The sequence below is a fragment of the Fulmarus glacialis genome, unplaced genomic scaffold (assembly GCF_000690835.1).
Source record: "Fulmarus glacialis isolate BGI_N327 unplaced genomic scaffold, ASM69083v1 scaffold3, whole genome shotgun sequence".
NCBI classification, from domain to species: domain Eukaryota; kingdom Metazoa; phylum Chordata; class Aves; order Procellariiformes; family Procellariidae; genus Fulmarus; species Fulmarus glacialis.
Window position 1 is genome coordinate 8269 of NW_009200765.1, and position 20789 is coordinate 29057.

At 43.1% G+C, this 20789-nt stretch overlaps 1 protein-coding gene across 1 annotated transcript; it reads left to right on the top strand.

Annotated features, from left to right (window-relative positions):
* Nucleotides 1-1241: 1241 nt before the first annotated feature.
* On the top strand, nt 1242-7928 carry LOC104073782 (visual pigment-like receptor peropsin; the record flags this gene model as incomplete). The annotated part of the gene is made up of 4 exons (XM_009573694.1): nt 1242-1341; nt 3512-3616; nt 6597-6820; nt 7488-7928. Coding segments are annotated over 4 exons (870 nt in total), but the record flags the coding sequence as incomplete, so codon positions are not given.
* Nucleotides 7929-20789: the final 12861 nt, after the last annotated feature.

Here is a 20789-nt window from a genome sequence, read left to right on the forward strand (position 1 = left end):
GTGTAAACGTGGTTGCATTTATACACCAAGCATGAGCTGATTGTAAGTGGAGCACAGGTGGATGTAGATTGTTGTAGTAGCAAGTCTTGCGTGCATTTAAAATGTGGTGGGTCTGTAAAAGTTGGCATTAAGAAGGATATAGGGTCTACATAAGGGCGTTGGTAGCAAGAAAAACCACCAGTGAAAGAAATGATGAAGCAGCCCTTTCCTAACCCTTCACCTAATTTAATCTATACAGTCTGCCATGGTCTCAGCTTTAAGCCTGGATTAAAGCCCCAGATTCGGTGCTGGGATAAACTGAATTCCATGGCAGTTGTGCCCATTCACACAAAGACAGAATTTGTTCCCATAGAATAATGATGTGCCTTTCCACCGATAATTTTGCCACTTGAATGTCAAGTTACAGTCCAGAGACACTTGCTTAACATTAAAAACTGGCACCTCCAAGAGCTCCTCTGCTCTGGCCAGTTTGGTATATCATGGCAAGCTTTCAAAAAAAGGACTGCCTTCAGCGTTTTGCCTGGATCATTTCCCAGTCATGTAGTGCTCCCTAGCAGATGGCTACATCCATCTCCCCTACAGTCAGCAGCAACTTCCTTCCTAGACCCATAAGTGAAGAAAGCAGAGTTATAACCGTCCTGTGCGTGTATTGCTGAGACACTGACGTCAGTGGGAGCCTACACGGCCGTACGGCTCTGCCTGCCTCAGTCAGAGGTGGTGGGGATCAGGGCTTAATAAACAGCAGGCAATCAGTAGCACCAGCGTTGAGACTCAACCTATTGGAATGATCTAGTTTTGGATGGTTTTATTTAACTTTTTAAAAAGCTTTTCTCACTCAGCCAAGCCCATTACCTCCTACGTTCTTCCCTCTTTGGCCTAAATTTCATGGGTTCAGTTTGCATGTTTGTTCTGCCTAAGCGGGGCAGCTGCACCCAGTGCATTTTTGCCTATGCAGAGCTCTTCTTATTTTCAGTTTTTCTCCTTTATTTGGCAAGTGAAGCATAGATGTAAGATTATTTTATGTACATGACGGAGCACTTACTTACTTATATAATTTTTGGACATTTACTTGCTCACTGATACTATAGAAGATAACTGCACCTGACATTTTATATTTCCCTGCTAGTTGGGTTTCTGAAAAAAATTTCGAGAGCATTAACATGAAAACGACGGGAACAACCCCTGTTGTTCTTTTCCCCTTCAACTCTCTGCAGAACATCCTGCACTGCTTTGTTTTTCAGGTTGATGGCTTCCTGACGCTTCTCTTTGGCCTGGCTAGCATTAATACCCTTACAGTAATCAGTGTGACTCGCTACATCAGGGGCTGCCATCCTGAGAGAGGTAAGGAATAAAGGCAAGTCCAGTTCTGCCTTCATCGAACCTAGTGCAAACCTGTATTTCTTTCAGTCACAGGCTATATCAAATATAAATTAGACACGTTGGAAACCAGAACATAATGCAGTCATTTACATTACAAACATGTTTGCATAGAATCCTTCACGGTTAACCCCAATAAGAGCCAAATTATTACTAGTACACTTTGGTCACCATGGGTTAAATTCACCCTTGTGCCAAAGATACCACAGGTCCTGCTGACCCTCTGTATTCCTCAAAATGCAACTTAAATGACTCCTAAGTGATGCATTCATTGTTGTCTGGCTCTCACTGTAAGTAACAAATTTCATCTTCTATGAGATGATGCTTGGGAAGTTTCCAGTTGTTGATAAGATCCTTGGTTCGGAAGGCTGCCCTACATACAAACATTTTTACTCTTCAGGGTGTTTTGCCTGGGTATGTGCACGGCCGGCATCATGGACTGCTTTAGATGGCGCTGGGAACGTTCGGTTTGCACATCTTTGCCTCCAGGTTTTGTAGCACTGCGCAGCCTGCCATCCCCACATGCCTCTCTAGCCTCCCCTTGGTGCAGAGTTTCACACCATGGGAGATGAAAATTACTCCTACCATGCCCAGAACTGACCATGACCCAACTCTGCCCGGAGAGGCCCGGTCTCCTGATCTGCAAAGCACCATCACCGCAGCCTTGCACGCACACTTCTTCCTTCTCTAGTGCCCTGTTGATCTGTAGCCTGAATATCTCAAACAACTACTGCTCATTACTCTCTCCAGTGCTAGAAACCTTTTACTAACCACTCTCTTTCTGTATTTTTTATTTTCATTTTTTTATTAACCTTTGGTATAAATGTCTCTGTAAAGGCTTACGAGTGTCCCACTATACAAATCTGGTCTGAAATCCTTTACGTGTTTCCTGCCCTGTAAAGCCCTCATCAGCAAGTCTATATAAACATGCCATCATCTACCCCTTTCCCTGTATGCCTCTTTACATCACCACACTCACCCCAAGCACTCCCTTTCACAGGATCAGTAGAAACCTTTCCTTACCATTCATCCTAGACCTCCTGCCTGCTGAAAACTTTGACTTCCACTGACAGCCTTAGGTAATCCCTCTTCTTTATACCTACACCTCCCATAAATTCTCCCTCGTCTTCCTTTCACCCATCCTTAGGTAATGTATCCTCCATTTTCATGCCTTTGTTACGACTGGCTTGCACCATCTTTCAGACAGGAACCTATTAAAGTCTGCAGGTAAAGCATACATAAATACACTGGATGCATCATATGAGTTTTTCTCTCTAATAGCAGGAGTAGTATTAGCTGCGAAAAGAACTTCTGCAGGGAGGTCTTTTTTTCCACAGGAAGCTCTTCTTCAGTTTGTTGTAATGACAGACTTCTTGAAGTTAATTTTCAATTCAAACTGCTGTTGGAGCTGCTAGAATTTGGCTGTGATGTATTGTACATCTTATATGCATTGCATATTATTAAGTCATATTTAAAACCCACATTTCTCTTTTGCAAAGCTGTATCACATGTTCATCTAAGGGTGTGCATAATTTATGTTTGCCTCTTGAGGAAATCTGAGCAAGTACCCAGTATAACTTTACAGAAATGTTGAGGAACAGAGAGTGGTGGATGCACAAATATTTCTCATGTAAATGAAGAAATAACCACAATGTATGGCAACAGCAAGACAGATTAAGTAGTTTGTATTGAATGGCTAATGTAGTTTGAGTATCTAACGTATTTTTTCCTTTTTAATAGGGAAAACCTTGAAGTGAATAAGAAAATCCTCCGAATTCAGACTTATCTTGTTTGTTTCTACATAAAACTTAACATACAACTAACTGTTTCCTGCCTTTTACAAAATTGCAAAACATGTCTAACATAGAATTTGCCAGTTCTGCAGTGCTCAACAAACACATTGTCTCCTGCTTAAAAGCCATTAATTTCCACTGTTCACAAATGGTCTTGAACACAAGCCTGGCAGATGCTTTCAAATTTAAGCTTTTCTTATGAATATGCATTTTTTTTGTCTTAATATTTTTTTAAATAGCTGTATTTTCCTTATTAGCTGTTGGTATATAAGTGCATTTAGATTTCAGAGGTATGTTTGCCTTTCTAGATATTATTTTCTGACTAAACCGTGCCATTGCAGGTCACTGCATCAGCAACAGCAGTATGACGGTGGCTCTGGTTCTCATTTGGATAGCAGCTTTCTTCTGGTCAGCAGCTCCATTACTCGGCTGGGGCAGTTATACAGGTAACAGGTATCTTTCAGTTGTACTTATTTGGCACCTCTCCATTTAATGAAGATACTTACCTTTCTTTCTTGCTGTTTGTGATAAACCAGACCGATTATCAGTGGAACTGAGAAAATAATTTATCATGCATGATGTACGCTCAGAGTGTTGCCTGCTTTGGTATCAGGTATAAAGAGATTTTTTTGAAGATAACACAGGAAAGACTTGGACCAAGTGCATATTACCTGTGAAAAAAGAGAGGCCAGAAATATTTGGCATGGTTAAGCAATGAGATAAAGGAAATTATCAAAAGACATCCTTCAAAGACTGTCAAGATTAGGAAGCTAGAAAAGAACACAAGTTCCAGCAAGTTAAACTTGAAACTATGATAAGACAAGCCAGAATGATTTGGTGAAACAGTTTGTTGAAAATATGAAAACTAACATAGCAGAAGAAGAAGAAGATGTCAGAAAGTTTGTCAGTCCAAGAAGTGATAAGGCTGCAAGCAAATAAGGAGGGGGGAAAAAGGGGGAAAAACAGGAAAACTTCTGAATAGTGAACACTGCAGTAATTCAATGGCTAAGGGATATTCCCACACCAGAAAATGTCTTCATGGGGAAAAGTTGGAGAAATAGTCTCAAATTAAGTCTCTAAAAATTCAACAAAACAAACCTCTAAGAACAAATGGTAATGATACAGGAGTCCTAACAACTGAAATCATGTGAATGAAATTGTCCCGCAGTTTTCTGTCTGGATGCTGTAGGCATCTGTATCCTTTGAGAAGTCATGAAATCTATGAAGACTTCTTAAAGCAGCTATGTGAATATATCTTCTTATTAAATACATAAGCTTTGAGGTATCTCTAAACCCTTCAAGTATGGGTGTGAGAAAAGCAGCCATTTCTATGATTGGCTAAATCTTCTATCCTTCCCAAACCAAAATGTTACCAGGATATTAGGCTCAATGGATCTTTTGTTTGAGGAAAAAACCAAAGTGTTTATTAGACTGTTCTAATTTTATGTCATGTTTTTGCACTCTGGATATGTCATAAACCTGGGGGGTTTGTACTGGTCATTTTCTGTGTATCTTCTGGTGATCTGTGTTTTCCTTTTACCTTAATCTTACTAGCTCTTTATTTGTAGAAGGATTTCTGATGTCCCTGTTAACCTTAAACTGGAGCCAGGGACTTCTTGGGCATCACTGCCTTGCCAGGGCATCAAGTGCCCCCATGGATCCTGTTTGTACTTTGGATTCAATCCCTTGACAGTGGTCTTCAAGACCATTTCTGGGAGCACTTTTCCCTACTGAGAATCACAGTGGTTTCAGGTTCCTGGGCTATCTGACTCTAAACAGGTTTCCACTGAGGGCACCCATGGAGATGTGGGAGCCCAGCAATGGCAAGTCTGGCAGCAGGCAGCGGAGCAGGCAGCGGGCACCGGCACTTTACACCTGGCTGCCTCGGACCTCTCACTTCTATACAGCAGCTGCAGGGCTCCCCAGGACCCCGCTGGTTTTTGGAAATGCCACTTGCCAGTGTCTCTGCAGAGGGCGGAAACACAGCTCTGAATTCTCACTCGCAGAAAACCTGCAGGATTTTCTTTTCATGTCATCTGGAGGCTGCTTTCTTTTTTCAGTCAAAAGTTTTCACAAAACAGAAACCTGGAATTAAGCCAGATATGTTATCTTTTTGAATCTTGGGGTCTACTGATGAAAAAGGCAAAGGAGACAACAGTCTATTTCTATTACTGAACACATCCAGACAGCAACACCTAGAACTTTTGGTGTTAAAAATACCACGCTTTTTTCTATAAGAATCATAAAAGAGATTTTAATCTTTTTCTCCTTTAATTCATCCTGTCTAAACCTCCTATCACCTGTGAGGAATTAAGGGATTTTTTTTTTTTTTTTGCTTCAGAATTATCGCTGGATATCAGGGAGAGATCTGTTGCTAAATCACGCAGGCTTCACCTGTACTGTATCTCCAAGACTTGTTAATACTTGACTTACATAATTTTGGTTCATGCTTCATTTATTTATAATCCAATTTGCTGCCATAGCTGTCAGAAAAAACAGCTTTTTCCACTTAAAAAGAAAAATCAACAACTCTCAATCTATAGAAAACCTCTAATGCTATCAAATTCAAGTTTTATATCAGGACACATTTGCAAACACATCAGAGGGTCTAAAGAAGTCAACTGTTATTCACAGAAGTGTTTAAGCAGAGACTGCACCTTATTCCCACTGCCTTTCCCTTAAGTACCTGATCAGCTAGTGTCCTTTTGTAAATCCCACTAGTTGCAGATCCTGCAATCTGCCTAACTTCATTTTTAAGAGCCTGCAGCTCCTTTGTGGTTGCAGAACTGTATGCTTTCCATTTAGCAAAAGGTCTCATATCTTTCTAAGTATTTATATGTTTCATCTTCCCATAATCTTTACCATTAACTGTATCAATTTCCTTTCATGACTCTCGCTACAGTAAAAATTTCATTGTCTTTTTGTTTCTATTAAAAAACCTTGACATTCTTATTTCCTACTTTGCTATATAAGTAGTGACTTTTTACATTTGGCATATTGTCTCTTTACAATTGCTTGTTATGCTGTTACAGTGCTTATCTTAGGAAGTTAGTATGTAGAAGATTATGACAAATAAGAGTAGATAACACTCAAAAATATCAAACCTACTGAATGAATACCCTTTTTTTTCTAATAAAGTATCACAATTTCCTATTCTGAAACAACAGTTTGTGCATTATGTATTTACACTGGAAGTCTAAACCGGACAGAATGATAATGATAATACGCATTAAAACTTGTTTTGGTCTAGGTGGTCTGGAAAAATTGTTTATGTAGGAAATTATGTCACGGCTCGTTAAATCAGAAAGAGCAATCCATTCTTTATTGCTTAAAAGAAGAAAAATACAACATTTGAACTGATATATTAATCACTCAAAAGCAGATAAATGTTCTAAAAATGCTAACCAACTTGTTTTTGCTTTCCAGATCGCATGTATGGCACGTGTGAGATAGACTGGGCAAAAGCCAACTTCTCTACAATCTACAAGTCCTACATTGTCTCCATTTTTATCTGCTGTTTTTTCCTACCTGTAACAGTCATGGTCTTCTCATATGTGTCAATTATCAATACTGTCAAGCTAAGCCATGCATTAACAGGTCTGGGTGATCCCACAGACAGACAGAGGAGAATGGAGCGGGACGTCACCAGGGTGAGTCTGGGTTTCATGTTGGGTGGGATTTTTCTCAATGAAATCTGTCTTTCCAAAAATTGGTCCCAACTAGAACAGAAGAGAACAAAATAATCAGTTGCCTTTCATTTCTCTATAATCTCTAGTGACAGAGTCTGAACTCAGTGAAGAATATGAAGATTGTTTAAAACTTCTATCCCGTCACTTGGCTAAAATATTGGTGCTACATCACATGCGAAAAATAATCTGAATATAATTGGAGTGGGTTATACCTCACAAAAACAAAAGTTTGGTTTGGCATATGCTCTTTTCTTTCAGAAGTTATGTTACTTCTGAGCATACACAGAAGTTACAGTGGAGCTTTCAAATTACTTACCGTTGACTTAATTCTACCCAAAACCCTCTTAATTCATATAAACATACATGGGACTGTAGCTATTTCCATTCCATTAGATGAGGCATTGCTCAAGTACACCACCATGCCAAAATTAGATATATAGCTTCTAGGTCTGCCTGGCTCCCTCAAAGCTAACCTCTTCCTTGCCTGTACTCTCCTGTGAGCCATACCCTCAGGACAATTCGAATGTTTCCCTTCCAGCCAAGTGTCCAAGCTACTATTCCCAGTGTATTACTTCCCTGATGTAGTTTTCCAGAATAGGTTTAAGACTATTCTTCTTCTGTCTTTTAGGTTTCTATTGTCATTTGCACAGCCTTCATTATTGCGTGGTCACCATACGCTGTCATCTCTATATGGTCTGCCTATGGTCACGCTGTGCCCAATCTTACCAGCATCCTTGCCAGTTTGTTTGCTAAGTCTGCCAGCTTCTACAATCCCATTATCTATTTTGGAATGAGCTCCAAATTTCGGAGGGACATTTTCATCTTATTCCATTGTGCCAAGGAAGTCAAGGATCCTGTGAAGCTCAAACGTTTCAAAAACCTCAAGCAAAAACAACAAGAGCCTTCTCAGAAAGAAGAAAAGTATGCAGGAGAAATGCACCCTGCACCAAGCCCTGATTCTGGGGTGGGAAGTCCAACCAATACCCCACCTCCAGCAAACAGGGAAGTGTATTTTGGTATTCTCGATACGCCATCTAATAACCCTGATATTGAATGTGATAGACTGTAAGTTTTGTGGCCACTTAACACATGTACCCGCTTTGTGTTCAGGAAGACCCTCTTCAGATCAGTGCTTGAGTGATTCCTAATTCCCAGTCCATCTGTTTCTTGCTATAGCACTGATGACTATGCAACTCAAACAAATCAGATGGTAAAGTGATATTTTCCTTCTACGTAGGTACAAAAAGCTGTGAAGCACGTTACAATGTGGGCAGCACACCCAGTGCCAGAAACATTCGATTTTCACATGCATGCAGGAAAAGGAACACTGACTTGTGAAGAGCAGGCATTAGCTAGCAAAAATAACTAATATGTTCCCATCCAGATTTTATTAATTAAGAGATTGCATTCCCAAATATGTTTTTTGCTCTTCAACAGTCCCAGCCATAGAGGATCATTTTAGCTCTGTGGCGCTGCACAGCCCAGGCTGTAGGAGAAGATGGGTCCTGCCGAGATTGCTGTGGAGCTGCTGCAGCTCCAATGGCCGCGAGCTGGTAGGCAAAGCCCTGTGCTCCCTGTGGGGCACCGAGGCGTGCCTGCCCTGCGGCTCCCAGGGCCCGTGCGTGCAGGGGTGCGTGTCTGATCGTCTGTGCCTGACTCTGTGTGTGTCTATGCAGGTGCTAGGAGTTGTAGATCTTGGCATTTTCTAGTCACTTTAGTCCGAACTGTGGCTTCATACTTTTCCTCGTTGGTCTGCAGAATTATTTCCACCCACCCTGACCTTCCCTTCAGGGCCTGGCTGTAGCATTCAGATTCAGGAAAACTGGCCTTTAATTTTACTGATCTGTCTCCAAACTGGTTGGTTTTCTACCTGACTATTAAGAGATGTTGTACAGGCAATGAAACCAAAAATGAGACTAAGGTTTTAAGAATACTGATGAAGTGTGGCATCAGAGCTATTTACAAAATATAATTCAACACTTCACTGCTGCTTCTAAAGAAAGTTTTTGTACCTGCCTATGGGTAAAAAATGACTTTTAGGTAAAAGTAACCAAGTAGCAATTAAGGATGGTGATTTAAATAGCTGAGCTGTAGGCTTAAATCAGTAGCAAGACTATCAGATGTTATAATATCCAATTATTCCACAAAATTTATTTTACAGAATCAAAGTGAGGAGGTATATCTTCATAATTCCCCATCTTGGAAATTAACTGCATACTCAGACACTTCTGTAAAAATGTCTCTGTATTAGCCATGGAAATTGTGGGTTCATTTAGTGCTGTTTGCAAGTTAAACAAGGGGAAAAAAAAAAAAAAAAAAGAAGAAAAAAACCCCAACAACATTGGTTGGTAACCTCACTGCTATTTATGACTTTTTGGAATCTCACTGTCCAGGTTTGTGAAAGTGGTGTTGTTTTGCAAAAGTATGCTTTTCCAGATGTGTTTCTTGGGAAAGTTAGAAAGAGCCCACCTTCATTTCTCCCATTACTCTATGTGTTTTGAGAAAATCACCTGTGTTTTGAAGTTAAAAACAAATAAACATTATAAGCAACAGTGGGGAACTGTGTTTTCTTTCATGGTCACAGATCTGAACTACAAGAGTATTCATTTTTTGTGGAAAATTTTCAGATATGGGTGCTATTTCATTACCATAAATAATTAAAAGCAAATAAGTAAACAGTTCGCTTCCAGATAAAAGTGCATGCTGGAGCTGCAGAAATAGATGAAATCATTTAGGGCAAAATCCTGTCACAGCTGGATGAAGCCAGGCTGGGCTAGCCAAAGCTAGCACGCAGTTTGGAAAGCTTCTAGGTGTAGCACGAAATCCACCTTGGTAACGCTGCTGGACTGAGCCTTCTCACTACTGAGAGTGCTTGGGTTTTCCTCCAAAGAGGAGTGCCACGCATCCCCATCGGATGGATGCGGTTCTTGGAGGTACCTGCAGCCGCCAGTGTGCTGGACACCTGCCCGTAGAGCCTCCACGGCCACAGATGCAGGGCTAGTTTTTTATCTGTATTTCCACTAACTTACGGATAACTAGGGAAAATTCTTGCCCTGCTGCATTGTAGCAATGCTGTTGATCTGCAGGATTCAGACTCTGACATAGAAAGATGTGAAACGGGCAAGGGGGAAGGTGGAACAACAAGGCCATTCCCAAGAGTGCCCCCAAACTCCAGCTGAAATCTCTCTTAGTTCGTACGCCACTGAGCACATACAGTGAGGCTAGACTGGGGGAAGAGAAGGGAGTAGTAAAAATGAGCCAGAATAGGAGCAGAGCAGATGAAAAATATGAGGGGTGAGAACCAGATAAGCAGGAGAGCAAGGGGCCAGGAGCCAAAGGATGCATACCTGCTGAAAGACAACTAGAAACAGCCAAAACAGAAAAAGCCATGACTGGACCATGGCAGACCTCCCTCCTGCAAGGCCTATGGCTACAGTCCTTTGTGGATATACGGTCATACCATGGGACTGCATAACTGTAGAGCAGAATATCTGGTTTTGCAGGTTATGCAGGGGAAAAGAGGATGGATGCCTTTGCAGGCACCAACCTGTGCTCCAGGTTCAGTAACAGCAGGAGCACATTTGTCACTGAAGTTATTCAGGTTAAAAAGCTTCCAGTCCTAAAGCACCAATGCCCTGTAGCTGCACCCACACCACCAGCAAGTGGCTGAAGGCAGAAAAAAGGTCCAGAATCCATTACTGCTGGAGTGCAGCATTTCAAGTGTGTGAACCAACACAAATCAATTTGTAAACACTTTGCCTGTGTCCTGCATTTCCTCCCTTTGTCTCTGGTCCTGCACGTGCCCGGACAAGGCTGGCCCCTGCTGCTGTCTCCACAGATGGGCTCCTCTGCCTGCCGAGCCCACGCTGCCGGTCAGGGAGGAGCAAAGAGCTCAGGAGCTTGAGACAGTCAGGAAGGATAGAGATGGTCTAGATATGCTGCAGGGGGGTGATGTGGTTTTACGCTTTTTACTTAGCAAGAATGAAGTACGGTGCAAACAGCATAGAGAGTCCTAGAGTCAAATTACTCCTCCCCATAACCTTGCTGCTGCCCACAACCTTGGGTTTTCATTTACAGTGGATGAGTTTTAGCAGCAGAGATGCGAGAAGGCTGTTGTTCTGACTGATATTCTGGTGACAAAGATGCTTTCCTGGGAAACTGCAGCTTTGAACACTCTCCATCTGAGATGGTCTTACAAGGGAGATCCCATTTACCTTGACAAAGAAAAGGACTACCTGCTCCCGATGCTTTCTCTTTAGAAAAACTATATTTTTACATTTTTCTAATGCAAAAAGCCGATTGGTGTGCCAAAGGCAGGGTCAGATGTCATATCTCCATGAGATAGGACATCCCATCCTAGTGCTGCCACTTCACCTTGTGTGAAGGCACACAGCAGGCAGGCAGCGTCGGCTTAATAGGACCTGGTTCTTCCACTACCTCTATCAGAGGCCTTTTTCAATGTGTTTTATATTGAACGGATTAGTGCCAGCCTGCACAAACGAGATCTCGTGACTACTGCCAGTATCCAAATGGTCTCTTGTCATGAGGTAGGAGAACACTATTCAGGTCTTCCTCCCTTTGGCATAGAAATTCTGGCATGCAGGCTCCTTCTGTCTCTCTTGCTCAGCCCTGGATATTACTGCGCAATTTTGTAATTGTTGGGGTTGGTTTCATGTATGATACACTAAAACTAAGTAGCATCATCTGACAGAAGGCAGTAGGCCAAGCAATTCTACCATTTCCAAAGGATGCTCTCAGCATTTGCTGGCTTGTTCCAGTAGGATGCGAGACAGAGGTTAGCCCTCTTTTATCCTAGATGCAAGAAACCCAGCCAAAAAAACCTTGCTAGCTGTTCATTATCCATTTCTGTACGCACAGCCCTGTTGACATCATTAAAGCACTCCGGGAAAAATGACATGCCTGAGCATAGTAAAGTCACTCTGCAAAAAGCTTGAAGCCCTTAAGCCACCCTTTAAAACATGCCTTTAGCTACTCTACACGTTCATTTCCAAACATTTCCCAACTGTTTTGATTAGCTCTTGATTAGTACACTCAGCAGTTGAAATCTTAATGGCTACACAATTCATGTATTTACATGTGTATCAAAATCTCATCAGCTCTTACTTGATTATTTCTTATTATCAATATTATTCATAATTATCAGCATATCAGTATTATACCATAATCACTGCAGTTATTGATCATGAAGTGCAGTTATTAATACTCACATATAAAACTTGGCCTTGCAGGTGGATTACCAACAACCCTGTCACAGACACAACCCTTGCACCTGGGCTACACAGTTTGAACAATCAAGTTAACCTAGGATTACTTCTGTTCAATTTCCACATTTAAAAATAGCCTCTTCTGGTTTGGGGGGGGTAATCACTGCAGTTATTGATCATGAAGTGCAGTTATTAATACTCACATATAAAACTTGGCCTTGCAGGTGGATTACCAACAACCCTGTCACAGACACAACCCTTGCACCTGGGCTACACAGTTTGAACAATCAAGTTAACCTAGGATTACTTCTGTTCAATTTCCACATTTAAAAATAGCCTCTTCTGGTTTGGGGGGGGGGGGATATGCCAAGAAAACCTTTTGGGCCCACATTTCCCCTGGTGGCATTTTTGCCAAGCTGAAAATCCTTTAGGGTGTCAGCACGTTGAAATACGTAGCAACATTTCTTAATAGCTTTGACATTTCTAATGGTAACATGAATAACTTGAGTGTGTAGTTGGAGGGAGTGGGATAGCCTGCTGCAGTCCAGTCCCTGCTCTCAGTGCTGTTATGCCTTTTTATCTATCTAATGACTCATGTAAAAGTATTTCTTGTAGCAGAGACCAGAAAACAGGAAATCCCCCTCCACCCCCCTTAAGACAGTGACTTTATTACAGTGTGAACTACTCAGGCTTGCAGCCCCTTGCAGGCTCTCTCTCCACCCCTATAAATCCTTCATTCTTTGCTGCACAGACTGACACGATGAGAGAGATACAGAGTGTGCCCGTCCAAGCATGGCCTATGGTTTGGTGCTTTCCTCAGGAGAGAGAGGTGGAGGCAAAATCCCTTCCCGAGGGTAGGGCTGGACAAGAACGTTGTTCTCCTGCTACCCCGGTGAATGCTCTTACCCCAGGCAGTAATGAAAAAGGTAATGCTACTACGTCTGTATTTTAAACTATCCTGGAGATAAGCCAGCCTGGCAAACCAGGTTCTCTTGCAATGCTGTGTGTGTCCCTCTGCCTAAACCTCAAATTGCTAAAGGCTTGGAGTCTGAACCTTCCCCGTACATCAACAAATGCAAAGGGTTTTTGCAAGCACTTTGGGAAACCTGCAGACCAAAGTGAAGGTGCCTGCAGGGTCAAATGGGTCTGTGTCTAGTATGTGGTCTGAAGCGCCTAATTCTGCAGTGTCTGCAGCAAAGACTCCACAGTAGCTGGCCGCCAATCCCTTCCTGCATTGCTGATCTAGGAGTATGGAAAACTACAATACTGTGCAATTGGAAAAAAAAAATACCTCCAAGGTCCTCGTGGTCACCATATATTCCTGCTTTCTGGGAGATGGCAATTAGGTGATTCCAGATGAAGCAGGGTAAAATCTGAAAACGGGATCTTCTGCAGAAGAACAGAGTAAAGGTACTACTGGATACACATGTACACAGATCCTGCAAGAAACTTTGTGCCTGGAAGACTCTTATAAAACTTCATATACCTACATTCAGATTAAGAGAGGTAGCTAAGTGAATTGCATTGACTGCAGGAGAGGACAGGAGCCTGTCATCTATGTTTTTGTCTACAGCTTTGAGTACACAAATACGTATTTAATACATACTTCTGAAAGTTTGTTTTCTGGGTTGGATTTTTTTTTTTTTTTTTTGTAATCTGCCTATATGACAATAGTTCATCAAAAAGAGAAGCAAGACTGTATCCTCCATGATGTGCAGGAGAAGCACAAGAATAAATTTAAGATTCAAAGGATGTCCAAATAGTACTACAATAAGAATACAGGACAATAAGAAAATTACTAAATGGAAAGTAATAATCCCATTCCTAATACAAAAATCAGGGCCATGCTGAATGATTAAAAAAAAAAGCACAGCTGTCTGTGCCAATAACCATCATCTTTAATGCTCATTGAATGAGACAAAAGCCCTTTGGGGATAACAAGCGCACAGCATTTAATTATGTAATAGGATGTAACCTAGTAAAACGGGAGTGGAAGGACTTACAGAAATCACTGCCATAAACGCCCTCCCTCACTGATATTTGACAGCCTCCAGTAGCCTTTGACACTGTACACCAGCCAGCTGGGCTGCTGGAAATGACCACTGCTGGAGCAAAGCTGGGATGGTCCCGGAGGGTGCGCCTGTGGCTGGAGGCCCATCTGCTGGGTCCAGCACAAGGCCAGTGCAAGCTGCCCAAGCAGGAGGCACCTGTGTGTGTCACATCCGCCGCAATATTTGCAAAAGCAAGTATGAAGTCAAGAATAATGTTTGGCAGCACAAATGAGAGCCCAAGCATGTCTTGGTGATGTGACCTGGCAAAGCCTTACCACGCACCAAAGACAAATTTCAAATGGATTCATATCATATAACATTCGTACAGATAAGTGGGAGAAACTTAGTGAACTCAGGGCATGCTTCGCATCACTGGTGAACTGCTGCATGAAATGAACAAAACTAACTTCACTGAGAACAATCCTTGGGATAACATGTGACCTATATGTTGATTTAAAGGGATCGGAAAAGGGGCTTTAGCTCATCCTTGATGGATACCATGTTACCTGACAACCCAGCCCTCTGCTTCCTTTGCTGAAAGGCAGTCAAGTACAGCAGCGATATCACGTGTCTATCAATCAGAAAAAATCATCCCAGGCAAATGACCAGTTCAAGAATTGGAAAGTTTAAGTCCTAGCTCCAGAGATGAGACCCATATCTCGCCACAATTTGGAGGAGCTATTACCAGACCATTCCCCATCCCTTCCCTCATGGGAAGGGAAAACATTCACTTTTGGAAGGCTGATACACCTTATTCTTTGAAAGATGCTGTACATTCTTGGAAATACACATTCTTGGAAAGATAATACACCTTAATGTGATGGCATGGACAGGGAGTCCAAAGGAGGGAGGGTAAAGCATCATGAAAGTCACTGATCACTGTCTGACTATCAAAGCACAAGAACACCTTGGCAAGTTGAGGAAGATTCAGATCGGCCATGCAACACATAAAAGGACAAAGAAAATGGGCTGCCAGGACAGTAAAATTGCTATGCTTATTTCATATTTCACCTTTTTCATGGGATGACACAATCCAACTAAGGCATGCAAACATCTGCAAGGACCGGAGGTGTAGCATGGTATATTTGCCCTGCAAATTGCTTTCATGGGTTGGCAGGCTGCGAGTGCAGGTTAGACCCGTGTCTGGGGAGCTGTTGTCTATTTGGTGAGCTACAGTACTGCTTGAACTGGCTATCTTTTCTTTGGGAGACAAATGTCACTGCTAGACCTTGGCTAAATTCACAAGAAGGTCTTAAACATTTCAGCTTCTGAAAGAAGTCAGAGCTTTTATAAAAGGTGGAGCACATGGGCTCAGAAAGTGTGGTAAAAGGTGGCTCTCTCTTAGAGGGCTGTGAGGAAGGACCAGGCTAGCATTAGGATAACTAGGCAGGTATGCCTGCAGATAAAGGAGCCGAAAACCTTGACATCCCAACTTACAACTGAGAAGAGCAAGGCTCTATCAACTTCTGGGCTGCAGCAGTATTTAGCAGACTTGAGTCTTCCTCAAGTTAGTTTAGACCTCCTGTTTGCTTATGCCCCACCCACTAGCTCTGTGTAATGGTTGCTGGTGCCCATCCACATCTCTGTTGATTCGCTGTGACCCTGAGGAGAAACAGCATCCCAGTTTCACATTTCCAGTCTAACAGAAATTCCATGCTTCGAGCTTTGTGTTTGCAGCTTGTTTTATTGCCACATCCCATATTATACCCAATATGCACTTTTGGTAGGTGCTTTGGCAACAGATAAGGAACAGCGCAGCCAACAACCAGAAAGCTAGCACGGATGAATACAACACCAAAACACTTTCTAATAAGAATTCTTACTGCAAAGCAGGGACAATTTTTCCCGATTGCTTTTCTTCATCCAACCTACTATGAAAATGGAACATCACCATGGAATAGTGAAACATGGGGAGTTCCCACAACGTTAGCTCTTACCTGTTCTGCACATAAAGAGCCCTAGCAGCAAAGAATAGGCCTAGCTTATGCATCAAAAAACACTACCGAGAGTAATCTCCCTGAAGTCCTCCTGCAAAGACAACACGGATTTGGGGCCATTCCCCCTTTACAACCACATGCAACAGAAATGAAGTTGACAACGTTAGTTATATTGCCACAATCTATACCTGGGATGATACTTCTGGCCTCATAAAATTATATTCTCCAAATAAGACCCACTCAGTGAATCTGCTCAATAACCTAAAGACTTTTCCCTAATGCCTCCCCCTGCAAAATCTGGAATTGTACTTCACCCAGCAAGTTCAGTTGCAGTTCAGTGGGCACAGTCAGGTCTAGGGATGCTCAGCATATGGTCTCTCAGCTGTAGATCCCACAGGTTTTAATGAAGATGACATGCCTCAGCTGCCTCTAATCCTGAAGAATCTGATTGCTTTCTGAATAGCAGAATGCACCCAAAGCACTTCTGCCATGAAAAAGTTAGGTTTATCTTGTTTTTTAATATGGGATCTTGCACGTAAACAAAGTAAAAACTAACTGTAGTCTGGCCAGTCGCAGTCATTAACGGTGTTGAAATTATTTCCTCTACTTAATCACAACAGCAGGTTTACCTCATCTGTTGGTCTCATGGACTTACAGCATTTCACTGACCTACCTAATCTTCAAAGAGCAGAAGTGTCCTGCCATCCTAACCTACAGCAGACCATAGGAAGCTCCCATTTTGAACTGACCATTTTCATTCCTTAGGATAAGGACAACACAGCAAAGCAACCTTTTCCAGACTCCCCACAAGAAAATCAGCTCATCTCAATCGGTCTGTAAATCCCTGTATTAGCCCAGGTTACAAACAGAGGATGAAAGACCAGACCGTCGGGCAGAAGGGGGCACGCTCCCAGCGTCTGGCTGCCATTCAAGCCCTTCCTTGGCACCTGGATAAACCCAGCAAGGATTAAATACGCTCAGCAGGGCTGGGAAACTAGCCTGGTCTGTGTGGCTGGTCTCCCCCTTCAGCACTGCTTTGACTTAGTCACAATTATTTCAGGCTTTGTTAACCAGGCGTGGGTCGATTTGACTTGCTCAGCAACAAGCTTAAAAAACAAATAATCCAATTAACAAAAGAAGCAGAGTGTAAAAGTGTTTGGAAAGGGGTGGGAAAGCCAGGAGGAGCAGCCAGCACGTCCCTGGTGGGACGTCTCCCTCCAAAGAAGGGCGCACAGAGGCCCCTTGTTAGCTCGGCGGGGACAGCAGCGTGGCTGCTCTTTGAACCCCGCAGTCCTTGGGACCGTGACATTTCACTGGGACTCAGAAAACCAAGGCGGGGGGGAACAAAGCCCTGTACGCCATGCAGACACTCAGGCTTGCAGTTAGATAACCTCCAAAGACAAATGCTAACATTTGCAACTGCTGCCCACTTCTGATCCTACAACAACATCTCCGCGAGAGCTTATATAAAACTTCTCTCTAGCCCATCAATCCAGCCTTCGTTAGGCAACAACAAAGAAATGTCAGAAGTGATTTAAGAGTATATCTTTAGCCCTGAAATGAGTGTTTGTGCTTAGGCTGAGGGGGGAGAGGAGAGTGGGAAGAGGAAGATTAAGGAGTGTTCACAATTATTCACACTGCAGCCGCGGAATATATGTGTAGGGCTATTCATTCGAAATGTTGTCGCTGATAATGGCATTCAGCTGTAGAAATCCCTAAATATCATTTAGAGAGAGAGACAACTCCTCTGCCCGCCTGGAGTGATGAAAATTCAGGGCTTTGGCTCAAATTCTTTGTACCACTGCTCCAGTCCTGACCCTCGCTGTGTAAAACCTTGTGGTTAAGCAGCCATGCGACTGCAACAAACCCCACCATTGATGCTCTCCTTCAGAAAGGGTCATCACAAACATTATCCCTTGCAAATCCAGAGCGAAACGCCCCAGCCCTGAGTAACGGCTCAACTTTGGTATTTATGGCCACGGCAGTTTTGAGGCATGACCAGGTCTGTAAGATCAGCTGTTGAGGCACTCAGGAAAACCCAAGATCTTCCCCAACAGCTACATTTGTTCCTGCCAGACCCAAGTAGCCAGGTCATGCCTGCATCCTCCTACAGCTTCTCCCCGCAGTGCTGAGGGAAGGAAAAACAGAGGGCATCAGAGGGGAAACAGCCCCTCTCCCTTCTCCATCATGCTTATGTGTTTATGTCTGTCCCATGGAGCAGGGGCAGAAAAGGTCATCCCTTTTTATCCTAGAGATATGGGACTGGAAATCCTATTCCATTGCAAGCAACAGCAAACTGATTAATTGTAACTCACAAAGATTTCATCCACAGCGTCTCAAGATGAGGCCAAGTCACAGAACAAGTGCAATGTTTAGAGACAGGAGGACACCAAGGCCAAGTGCTTGGGTGCTGCAGGATAAGGTTAGTCCCTCTTACTGAAATTCTTGTGCATAAAACTGTTGTCAGACTTTTCGAAGTTTTGTAGATTAGGAACAATAGCCACGCCGACAGCAGTAAATTACACACTCTCCAACAACCATTTATAGCATAGAAACTCATGAAACATGCACACACCACCTCTGCCATCCATGGGATCTCTGGGATGGCTCTTGGTCCAACCTATTGATTTCCACTCTATACAACAGTTGATGGCAGTGACAATGTTGCAAATCTCTTCTGAAATGCCAGCCCAAGCACTAACCTCTAGTTCCTAGGAGCCATCTTTTTCATAGCAACTGACACCATGGAGATTCGCTTACGCTGTCAGTTTCCTACAGATGAAACACCAAACACATCACAAAACATCTTCAAAAACTCTTTCAAAAAAAAGAAAAATGAAGAGAGAGGTAAATGAAATCTAGCATTTGTACCAGCTTCCTCAGTTACAGGTGCTGCTAAGTTCTGGATCACCCATTTTCTGAACTCGCTTGTTTGCATGTCATCTTGTACACGCACCGCTCTTGTAGAAGAGCAGACGTGATGATGGAAAAAGCTGGTGTGCAGAGGGCCATACTCAGTCTTCTTTTGGAGTCTATTTATCTGTTGTCTTTCATTTCTTGGATCTCTTAGCGGACATCAGCCTGATTTTATGCCCTTGACTCTGTGACCTTCAGAAAGTCCAGCCTTGGAAGTGTGAAACAAACTAAACAGGGAGTTTACTCAAAACTTCCCGTAACTAGGCAGAGTTGTTTGGCAAACAGCATCCCTCACAGTAACACCAATTCCTTCCCCCCAGCATGTGAAAAGAAACAAACAGAGCAACAGACTAAAAGCAAACACTTACCACAAATTAACCCAATTTATTACATGCAAATCAGTACTTGTTTCAATTTTCTTACTCTTTCTTGTAAGTTGAATTTTTACTAGATGATGAAAGCTGTTCACTTATTGAAAGAAAAGAAGAAAAAAGAAAGCTGTAAATCATTAATTTTGTGAGGACCAAAGAAATTCCCTTTAGAGCAGCAGAAGCTTTAAAATGTAATTTCCCCAAAAATCACTGTCTGCTTAGCTGGACAAGAACAGCTGGATGGAAACAATTATAGTTAGCACTTGCAGGTTCCTTTACAGGCTTTCCCATGCAATGCCACAACGGAGACAAAGCGAGCTTCTGATGGCATCCTGTTGGGCATCTGAGCTCCTTTAAGTATTGATGCAGAGTATATATACAAGCTACCCCAGTCCACGGCAAAGACATCTCAATGGCAGAAAGCCCATGAGGAGGGCCCGGTGCAAGGGGAGCTCAGCAAACCCAACGGGGACTGAATGCAGAACCACTGAACGATGCACCACGGGCCTCAGCAGCCACTTGTTTTAAGGGGTTTGGGCTGTCAGCAGCAGCTCCATCACTCCACCACGCCACAGCAAACAGCCAAGGCCATCAGCGAGCTGTAACGCAGGGAAGCGGGTAATATTTAACATTGCAGCTGACACAGCTTGGTTATGTACTTTATTAGCTCACTCAGGAGGGCAACGCATCATTTCATGTGTCTCTGCAGGCCTGACACCTCCTTCTCTTACACTGGTGTGAATCAGGATCGTCTCCTCTGTTCTCCCTGCAAGCACCTTACGCAAGCACGACATGCCAGATGCATTTCTCACTGGTCATAAACGCCTTTCACTTTATGGTAAGGGACTCACAGAAACCACCACCAGCACTGAACAGTCTAAGATAAATTCACCATGGAGAGTTTAAAGCTGCTTTGGGCTGCTCTGCCTCGGTGAGCTGTCAGTGGAGACGCAGAAACCGAACCAGGATCCGGACACACCAAGGTATGGCTGTAGCTGTAACTCACCAAAATTAACACAACAGATGCCTCGCTCAGCCTTCCTCTGACCTTAGTTATTCCCTGGCCTTCTCCCTGGGACTCCCAAACCCCTACTGGGATGCAACAGAAACCGTTAGGATTTTGCAAACCAAAGTCCAACCACTGACCTCAGCACACGGCGCGGTGTTGCAGGGCTGTGGGTGCAGCAGCAGGAAACACTTCCCTTTTGCCTGGTCCCGAGCAACTCCTTCCCCAGCGCACGCATCTTCGCAGCACTTATCTGCAGAGCCGTGAGGACCATGGGCATGCCTCACAGGGCTGGGCTGGGAAACCCAGAACCTGTCTGCAACAGGTTGCTGGATTAAAAAAAGGCAATTGCCTCATACATCCCTACCTCTTCTGACAGAAGCCACCAGTTTTCAAAGCTATTTGTTGAGCTATTTGCAGAAGA